Genomic DNA, 10,541 nt, shown 5'->3' with positions numbered 1-10,541 from the left:
AAAAGGTATTTCCCAAATAAAACAGCTGTTTGGAGTTCCAAGCTTGTATATGGAAAGTTAAGTGGTAGGAAAAAGTATGGTAGAAAAACACAAGCAACAGTGATAACCATAGGACCTATGGTTACAACTGGGTCCTGTGTAAGCCACTCCAGAACCAGAGAAGTTGTCAGAAGTGTCTTACCTGGGTTAAAAGGAGACAAAAAGTCTTAGCATAAGTTATTAAAGGTGTTATCAAGCTCAAAGCCTTGCTTCAAGTCAAAAAGATAAAGACTTTGTCTGTAGATAATGAAAAAAATATTTTTATACATTGAGATTGTATTTCTTAGAACACTGATACTAAACCCATACATTGTGAGAAAAATATAGATTAAATCACATTAAATATTTTAATTGTAATTGTCTGATATCAACTGGGATATCTGACAATTTGAGTCTTGAATTGAAAAATGGAAACGGTAGAAACCACAACTGAAGTATAATATGTAGTATATATTTAATCTTTGTCTTAATGATATATAGCACGCATTGCATGTTAATAATTAAAAACGTATTTTCTGTAACGTTTTCTATTGTTGACATCAACATTCCACCCTGACAAATGAACTCCCACACATTTATAACTGCAAATGTTCATAAAAGGAGAACCATTGCTTTGAAATTATGGATTTGACCACAGAACATTCATTGGGTCAAATCTCCAGCCTAACTGCTCGGTCATTTCGCCTTGCCAATGACAAGAATGCTCATAAGGAAGACCATGACGAAGAAGATCCACATGAAGAACCTGTCCATCACCTTAGCAATCTTTTTCCACTCTGCCCCTTTGGCACATGTGGCCCTCTGTTCTCGGAAACAATTAGCAATGTACTCCACATTGCGGACCAGCTTGGTGTCCACATTAGGAAGTCCGCTCCCAAAGCTGCAGAACACACAAGGGCCAATGGTTACTGTGGGACCCTGAGGTAGAGGCTTTTTGTCTTCAGGGCAGCATGGAAACTTTTGGTCCTCGGGAAGACCTGGAGGTTTTTGGTCTTCCATACAGCAGTCGTTCATTGTGATTTTACTGTTGGAGCCTTCGTACCTACCAGGTGCTGATCTGCAGAGGTGGCTGCTCTCTTCTCTTGTGATGCGGTGCTGTACTTTCCCTCTGTGCTGCTGTTGCTGCTTGTAAGGCTGGGATCGGGGGTATCTGTAGCTCTGCTGGTCCTTCTGGCAGCCGTGACTCCTGGGTTTTCCATTTGCATGAATGTGAGAGTTAACCTGCTTGTGGCAAACATCATCCTGGAGGTAGTGAGAAGACAAAGAAGAGGAGCCAGAAGCACAGTTCTCACCCACTTCGTAGACAAAAAAAATCTTTGACATGTAGTCAATGATGAGCACTTTTGCCCAGTGTGGGACTGGTTTGGCCTCTGCGCCACAGAAGTGAATGTTCATGATGAAAATGGTGAGCGCTGTGGAGGCTGTGACCATGGTCATGGTGGCAATATAGTACTTCCCTATGGCACAAGTATAAATATGAACAGAATGATACTTTACACAGTTTATACCAGCATAAACATGACTAAAAGAGTAGTTACCTATAAGAGGCACACTTTCTGATGGTGGCATGCTCTCAGCCACCATGAGCTGAAACACGGTGAGAGCCAGGAGAACCGTCACCCCGAGGGAAACCTTCTCCCCAGAGTCTGCGGGCAAGTAGAAGCCCAGAGGAGCCAGGAAGGAGATCAGGAAGCATGGAAGGAGGAGGTTAAAGATATAAAAGGAGGAGCGGCGCTGCAGGAGCACTGTGTAGGTTATGTCTGGGTATGGGTCAGAACAGCAGCCGTACATAATCACATTCTTAGTGGCTGGCATCCCATGGCATTCCCACTCCACGTTTTCCACAAAATCTGAGAGGTCACCACTGTCCATGCCCATAATAATATCTACCTGAAAGTGGAATAATGGATGATTAAGGAGAAGTGGCAAATTGTGACAAAAGTGTCACTGCAGTAAAAAAAAACCACGTTATCTCCTTATTTCTGTACCTGGTTGCCATTGTACGTCCAGGAGCCAAAGGTGAGGTTACATTCCTGGCTGTCAAATGGAAAGTAGGAGACATCCACAACACAGGAGCTCTTGGTGATGGCGGGAGCATCCCAAGTTATCTCTCCATTGTAGCGCAGCTTGACGTTGGTGTCCATTGGTCCTGAGAAATCATCATCAGCTCTGAAGGAGAAAAAAAGTTGACTCCATCCATAATAACACCAAATGAAAACATTGTTTCAAATAATTGTTTAAATTGAGTGATGGACTTGATGTCATTTTGCTGAATTTGTCCAAACAGGCCAGCCAGAGCATTATCAAAAATCTGTTTCTCAAATGGATATCTGATGTGAACATGTCTTTGTGTTGGACGACGTACTAGCGTACTTGTTATAGAGGACAAGGTCGGGCCTCCACACCAGGCTGCTGGGAATGTGGATGACATCCAGACCATCGTAGTCTTCTTTATTCCACCTCAGGTAGGCATCGTGCCATGTCTGCCTAATCCACAGGTAGGCAATCAGCACCTGGTTCCTCTCATCCTTCACACACACAAACAAAAGCACAATAATGAGCAAAGGCACTAAAAAAACACACTCAATGCAAATGCACATGATCATCATCATCAACTTTATTTAAAAAGCGCTTTAACACCAGCCACAGCTAAAACGAGGTGCTTAATATCGGGGATAAATAGAATAAGAAAAAACATTAAATAAAATAACGAAGCATGGATGCATCAAAACATTTTGGTGAAATTCAAAGTTGTTTCCAAAATATTTCTAAGTATCATTGAACATTAAAATAGGCTAGAGTTTCTGGCAAAAACCTTCAAACCCCATGAACTCTTTCACATTTAGTCACGTTACAACCATAAAGTTACATTTGTTTTATCGGGAATTTATGTGATAAACCAGCCACACAGCACTGTGAAGTGGACGGGAAATGATACAGGGTTTTCAATGCATGCTTTTGTACTCAGCACCTATTAATTTGATACCCCTAAATAAAAGCCAGTGGAACCAATTGCCTTCAGAGGTCCCCTAATTAGTAAATAGAAGATTCCTGTGTGTAATTTAATCTTAGAAGAAATTCAGCTGTTCTGTGGTGGTTTGTTAGAGAACATTAGTGAACAAACAGCATCATCGAGACCAAGGAATACAGTGGAGAGCTCAGAGATATAGTTGTGGAGACGTTTAAAGCAATTTTTGCCTATAAAACAATATCACAAGTTTTGATTTCAAGAACACTGTTCAATCCATCATCAAAAAAATGGAAAGAGTATTTTACATATCTAAACCTACCAAGACAAGCCTGTCCACCTAGAGGCCTATGAGAGGCCTGTGGTAACTCTGGAGGAGCTGCAGAGATCAACAGCTCAGTTAGGAGAGTTTTTCGATAGACCAACTATCTGTGGTGTGTTGTTTGTGCACCTTAGTTTAGATTTAAATAGTTTTGTACCTGAAAAAGAACAATTGTGTTAGAAGCATTATTTACTAATAATAAGAAACTTCAGCACATTTTTTGTCACGTTAAACTATAAACCTCAGTGTATACACTGATCAACAGAAATATATCCTTTATACGGTGAACAACCTAACACTGCATATCACCTGGAATATAGATTATTGGCATGCTTTTCTTAAACAAGGACAGGTATGCTGGTCAGTGCTGATTAGAAGATGGATGAACCTAAATAGCTGCAAAAGACCTGAGCCTGGGGTGGAGGTTCTGAGCTACTTCCTATAGAATTTTGTTTCTTTTGTTTTTTTAACTGAAAGATCATCGGATCAAGACAATAGGTATCCTAAACATTCTGTAAAAGCAGCATAAGAAATAACGCTTCAAGCATGTCATTCTTTGCTCCTCATCGGCACCGCTTGGCAAGAAAGACTCAAATGATCAAGACAACAAAAGTCCAGAGTCACCTGTCAATATCAGGTGAATGAGGGCCCATAACCAAAGAACACACAGGCGCATCGGGTAACAAAACACTCTTGCTCAGACTTTTGCTCAGCTCTCTTTCATGTGTACTCTGATATAACAAACCAACAGCAACACACATCTTGGTAGATCGATTACATTAAAGCTGTGTGCAGTCTCGCAAAACACATTCACAATTCAGCTGGTGATTCACTGAGGGATGACAGATCACTGAACCTGAACGGGAATCTGAACCAACTGAAAACAAGTAGGCCATGCCAGCTGGTTTTAACAGCTGCAGGTCTGCCTCCCATTTATTGCCATCAGCGGTTAAAGCTACAAGGGATTATCTGTGTCAATGCAGTGATAATAATTCAGAGAAAACTCGCACGCTGGAACACCCAGCACAAATAATCATGTTTATTTCCATTTGATTTGTCTCAGCTCATTGTGTTTTCTGAAGTTTCAGCAAATTAATTTATCCAGAGCTTGTAACTGTTGGCTTTTACAGCAATGTGACTAATTAACCGGCCAATAATGTTTGTGCTGACTGTTAATTTTGTTACGCTACTGAAAAACAACTTGCTTTTTCAGAATAATTACCAAATGCAGTCCCATATTTGGCTTCAAAACTGTTTTAAGACTAGATTTTTTGGACTTTTTAAAACGTTTATTTGCTTCAGAATATTGTTTTTTTTTTTCATGCTGAGTGAAGCTTTTTAAGATGTGGAAAACTCTAAAATGTGACATTTTAGTGTACAGTACATAATGGGACAGACTCGTAACCAGTACACACCATGTCTTTGATCTGAGAGAGGGTGATCTGTAAGGTGACGTTGAGCGCTCTATCTGTGTCCTCCACAGGCCGCAGGGCACTGGAGTAATTCTCCATCAGGTCAGTCAGGAGCTTTTGGGCATAGTGACCCTGAGCGCAGTGAACCACTGAGGAAGTAAAATAAGAGGTTGTGTTTGTATGTTTAAGGTTTTGGTTTAGAAGAGATGCAAATATTTTTCTCAAACAGTTGATCATGGATTGTTATCATTTCTTAATGCTAGGAAATTTATTCTTTATTGTTCATATTTGCCAACTTCTATATTAAAACAGCATTTACTATATCAATTATTTAACCACATGGTTGAAAAACCACATTCATCTATTAAACTATACCTGTTATATAATAAAAACTACTTAATCCACACAATAATTAGAAAAGTTGTAGGAGAAAAAAAAAAGCACAATGTTCCCAACTCACCTTCAGGAAGCAGCACTGTCAAACAGATTACCTGGATCATCTTGAACATCTCTGGATATCTCCCAGATCAAAGTATAGGTAACTTAAAGCAGAAATCCAACAGCTTCCTTCCCTAAAGAGCTTACATGATGCCCGTTCAACCCCAGTTGAACTCAGTTGTAGATAGCAGGGCACCGTTTCATCTGGCCGTCCCTGCAGCTTATGCTGCTTGGCGGGGGAGGCAGCATGTCTCACTGACGGGGACACGGAAACAAACTCTGGCTATCACATAGCAGCAGCAGAGCGAGGGAAACAGGATGCCCACGAATCATCGCCTCAATACACATACAGAACTTTTTTCCCGTCAAATATGCATCCAGCTGGAGCGGGATTTCAAATCTGCCATTCCAAACGTGATCTTGTTTGTTATGAGGAAAGAAATTGTAAATAAAACAATAATCATTAAAAGATTTTCCCAAAATTTTTTATTAGAATTATTACTGTTCCTATTCCTATTCAAATCGGATCTCAAATTTGCCAAAAATACTAGACTTTTAAATTAACATTAATATAACCTGTAATTTTGGAGCAGTTAGAAGGATACCAGATATTAAACATTTGCAGTGAGAAATGCTGAAAAGAGAGAAGGGGCTGTTGGTCTGTTATTACAGACCCATTCAGTAAATTAGAATATTGTTGAAAAGTTAATTTGCTTCAGTAACTTCAGTAACTATCTGTAATTGCAATTGTTTTAGATGGAATCTAAAACAAAAATCCAGAAAATCACATTGTATTGGATTTGAAAAACAAAATTTTATATTTTGTGCAGAAACCTTTGTTTGCAACTACAGATATCAGAGGTTTCCTGTAGTTTGCACACACTGCAGCAGGGATTTTGGACCATTCCTCCAGATCCTTTAGGTTTCGGGGTTGTTGCTGAGCAAAACAGACTTTTAGCTCCCTCCAAAGATTGTAGTTTGGGTTCAGGTCTGGAGACTGGCTAGGCCACTCCAGGACTTTGAGATGCTTCTTATGGAGCCACTCCTTACTGCCCTGGCTTTGTGTTATTGTAATGCTGGAAGACCCAGCCACGACCCATCTTCAGTGCCCTCACTGAGGGAAGGAGGTTGTTGGCTAAGATCTCCTGATAAATGGCCCAATTCATCCTCCCCTTAATACGGTTCAGTCGTCCTGTCCCCTTTGCAGAAAAACATTCCCAAAGCCTGTGTTCTTGGGGTTGTACTCATCCTTTCTTCTGTCTCTAAACACAGCAAGTGGAGTTTAGACCAAAAAGCTCTATTTTTGTCTCATCAGACCTTCTCCCATCCCTCCCCTGGATCATCCAGATGGTCATCGGGGACCTTCAGACGGGTCTGGGCATATTCTGGCTTGAGCAGGGGGACCTTGCATGTGCTGCAGCATTTTAATCCATGGCAGTGTAGCATGTTACTAATGGTCTTGTTTGTGAATGTGGTCCCAGCTCTCTTCAGGTCATTGACTAGCTCCTGCCGTGTAGATCTGGCCTGATCTCTCACCTTCCTCATGATCATTGATACCCCATGAGGTGAGATCTTGGATGGAGCACCATACCGAGGGAGATGGATCATCATCTTGAACTTCTTCCATTTTGTTATAATTGCGCCAACAGGTAATGAGTGGAGAACAGGAGGACTTCTTAAAGAACTAAGAGGCCTGTGAGAGCTACGATTCTTACTGGTTGTTAGGTGATCATAGACTTAAGTCATGCAATAAAATGCTAATTATTACTTAAAAATCAAACATAATCTTCTGGATTTTTGTTTTATATCCCCTCACTCACAGTTGAAGAGTACCTATGATAAAAATTAAAGACTTCTACATGCTATGTATGTATGTATGTGTGTATATACAGGGGTTGGACAATGAAACTGAAACACCTGGTTTTAGACCACAATATTTTATTAGTATGGTGTAGAGCCTCCTTTTGCGGCCAATTCAGCATCAATTCGTCTTGGGAATGATGTATACAAGTCCTGCACAGTGGTCAGAGGGATTTTAAGCCATTCTTCTTGCAGGATAGTGGCCAGGTCACTACGTGATACTGGTGGAGGAAAACATTTCCTGACTCGCTCCTCCAAAACACCCCAAAGTGGCTCAATAATATTTAGATCTGGTGACTGTGCAGGCCATGGGAGATGTTCAACTTCACTTTCATGTTCATCAAATCAATCTTTCACCAGTCTTGCTGTGTGTATTGGTGCATTGTCATCCTGATACACGGCACCGCCTTCAGGATACAATGTTTGAACCATTGGATGCACATGGTCCTCAAGAATGGTTCGGTAGTCCTTGGCAGTGACGCGCCCATCTAGCACAAGTATTGGACCAAGGGATTGCCATGATATGGCAGCCCAAACCATCACTGATCCACCCCCATGCTTCACTCTGGGCATGCAACAGTCTGGGTGGTATGCTTCTTTGGGGCTTCTCCACACCGTAACTCTCCCGGATGTGGGGAAAACAGTAAAGGTGGACTCATCAGAGAACAATACATGTTTCACATTGTCCACAGCCCAAGATTTGCGCTCCTTGCACCATTGAAACCGATGTTTGGCATTGACATGAGTGACCAGAGGTTTGGCTATAGCAGCCCGGCCGTGTATATTGACCCTGTGGAGCTCCTGATGGACAGTTCTGGTGGAAACAGGAGAGTTGAGGTGCACATTTAATTCTGCCGTGATTTGGGCAGCCGTGGTTTTATGTTTTTTGGATACAATCCGGGTTAGCACCCGAACATCCCTTTCAGACAGCTTCCTCTTGCGTCCACAGTTAATCCTGTTGGATGTGGTTCGTCCTTCTTGGTGGTATGCTGACATTACCCTGGATACCGTGGCTCTTGATACATCACAAAGACTTGCTGTCTTGGTCACAGATGCGCCAGCAAGACGTGCTCCAACAATTTGTCCTCTTTTGAACTCTGGTATGTCACCCATAATGTTGTGTGCATTTCAATATTTTGAGCAAAACTGTGCTCTTACCCTGCTAATTGAACCTTCACACTCTGCTCTTACTGGTGCAATGTGCGATCAATGAAGACTGGCTACCAGGCTGGTCCAATTTAGCCATGAAACCTCCCACATTAAAATGACAGGTGTTTCAGTTTCATTGTCCAACCCCTGTATATATATATATATATATATATATATATACACATACATACATAACTAAGTTTTGTGAACTTATTTCTACTCATTTAATGAGATGCAGATAACAACTAGGCAACAGAAAATGATTGCCAAAAGGAGTCAAGAGCAGTCAAATTAAATCCAAACACCTCATCACTGTATAGAGGGGAATTTGGTGCAAGTAAGGTGAAAAATGTTCAGTTTACTGCCAGGATTTGTGGATAGATGCAACAAAGGTGCAACTTGCTATTAAACAGGCCATCTGTTGAGCTCGTTTTCTACTTCCCACAATACAAGACAAAAATAATCTAAAAACTGTATACCATGCCCAAACACATATACTATACAGGAGCTGCATGCAAAAGCACTGATATGCTTAGCCAGTGGATGTTTCTTAAACTGAGCGGTTTGCACCATTTCACTGCAAAGAAAACCCCTGCGGTTGAATCCCAGTGAGTTAGTTTAGTGCCTCAGCCAAATTTCTTATTCAAATACATGCAGAAGCTATTACATTTCTAAACCAAGGTTGTCTCCAGCATAAAATAAGGTATAGAGATCTTCTGTTCATCAACACTAACTTTTCCGAAGGCAGAAATGCATACATTACAGTACCTACAAATTTTATACAACTTTATACAAATTTTCAGGATATTTGGCTTTCTAGTAAAAGCACAGATGCACAGCTCAAGTGGGAATATCTGTTGACAGGACATATTTTCTGTGTATTGAACAGATTTAATGAGGTGAGACCACAATAAAACTTTGTGGACAACATGCAGAAAGCTGTACAGAGTATAACACTGCTTGTTAGCCCAAATACACCATTTCCCACATTGACAGTACAGTAACAGCATCATGGTGTGGGGATGCCTTCCTCAGCAGGGACAAGAAAACTGATCAGAATTGGTGAAATTACAGGGCAACCTTGAAAGAAAACCTGTTAGAAGCTACAGAATATTTGAAACTGGGGCAATAAAGGCTATCATAGAATAGTTTAGATCAAAACCTATTTATTTGTAAGAATGATCCAGTCAAAGTCAACACCTGTGAAAACTTACAACTCCAAAGTGGTGGAAGGTGTACACCTGGAAACCATGTTCATACCATTAGTGCTTCTAGCTTTCTGGCTAGAGAAATTATCAACTGGTAGAGAGCTGTATGACCGCGTGCCAAGAAGATCCCCTTTTAAGTGAGGCACAACACAGCCACACACTCCTCTTAGATTGACGGGCTCTGCCCTCTCCTTAAGACAGCCAGAGTGTGCACCTCCAGTGTGCAGATTGGCATCAAACAGCTCTCCCATGCTTTCAGCATTGTTCCAACAGACCAAAGGGGGGTCACATCAGCCTACACCCATTACTCTCCTGTAGGGTGCCATAGGAGCTACAAAGCATCACTCCACACCTTCCAACAGATGGCGCACTGGTCTCCAACGTCTCACGACACTCAGGTCTACATCCAAGGATGCTTAACCTGCTGCCAGTTTCAGCCATCCCAGCCAACCTCCACCTTCAGACCAACTGGGTCGAACCAGCTCCAACATTAGCAGGAGGTAACACATTCCTCCTGTGACATGCAGCTTCATTACGTCAGCACCAAATGACACCGTTATCCCAGCTGCTGCTCTTTTGCTGAACCAGATGAAGTTCTACATTCAACTCTTCTCCCCAAGAACAGAGCTTGTCTCAATGTCCAGGAAAGGAGAGACCAGTGCTTAGAACCAGTTTAAATAGGTGCATGTTTTAAAACTCCCACTAACATGCACTAACCACTAACAACTTTCTCCAACAGGAACTGTTAAAAATATGACTAACTTCCAGGACACAGTGTTAAAACTGTAAGTTGCACGCTATTTTTTCAAGTCTTGCCACAGATCCAGTCAAAGTCCACACCTAAATCCAATTGAGAATCTGTGGCAAGACTTGAACATTTGATGTGTATAGATGCTCACAATCAAATCTGAGTTTGACCTATTGTACCATTAGGAGGGAGTCAAAATGTTAGTCTAGATATGAAAAGCTGAAAGAGACATACCCAAAGAAAACCTCCAGCTGCAAATAGTGACTGAGCAAAATGTCTCCAGAAGGCTCAATACATGCAAAAGCTTTAAGAGGTTTTATTGCATCGGTAGGGCTGACTCTTTTCAAAAATATCACAATAGCATTTTAAATAGACATAAGAAAAAGCAGTGCACAGA

General features: G+C 41.3%; 1 protein-coding gene across 2 annotated transcripts; it reads right to left on the bottom strand.

The window, feature by feature from the left end:
• Positions 1–474: 474 nt before the first annotated feature.
• Positions 475–6,157, bottom strand: LOC124860776 (neuronal acetylcholine receptor subunit alpha-9-II). 2 transcript variants are annotated; one of them, XM_047354342.1, is made up of 7 exons: positions 5,202–6,157; positions 4,745–4,890; positions 2,413–2,567; positions 2,028–2,208; positions 1,578–1,929; positions 1,086–1,496; positions 475–919 (listed from the first exon to the last, which is right to left on the bottom strand). In XM_047354342.1, the coding sequence occupies exons 1-7, from the start codon at positions 5,248–5,250 to the stop codon at positions 792–794; spliced, it is 1,422 nt and encodes a 473-aa protein (XP_047210298.1). In that variant the 5' UTR covers positions 5,251–6,157; the 3' UTR covers positions 475–791. The 2 variants fall into 2 exon arrangements, with proteins under 2 accessions (XP_047210298.1, XP_047210297.1); XM_047354341.1 differs by having other exon boundaries at positions 475–1,496.
• Positions 6,158–10,541: the final 4,384 nt, after the last annotated feature.

The sequence above is a fragment of the Girardinichthys multiradiatus genome, chromosome 23, assembly GCF_021462225.1.
Source record: "Girardinichthys multiradiatus isolate DD_20200921_A chromosome 23, DD_fGirMul_XY1, whole genome shotgun sequence".
In the NCBI taxonomy this organism is placed as follows: Eukaryota; Metazoa; Chordata; class Actinopteri; order Cyprinodontiformes; family Goodeidae; genus Girardinichthys; species Girardinichthys multiradiatus.
This window is presented reverse-complemented; position numbering and strand designations above follow the sequence as displayed.

Coding starts and splice junctions, on each gene's coding strand:
- LOC124860776 (XM_047354341.1), bottom strand. CDS start 5,250: ATGTTCAAGATGATCCAGGTAATCTGTTTGACAGTGCTGCTTCCTGAA. Junction 4,891..5,201: donor GACAGTGCTGCTTCCTGAAG/GTGAGTTGGGAA, acceptor TTACTTCCTCAG/TGGTTCACTGCGCTCAGGGT. Junction 1,497..1,577: donor AGAAAGTGTGCCTCTTATAG/GTAACTACTCTT, acceptor CTTGTGCCATAG/GGAAGTACTATATTGCCACC.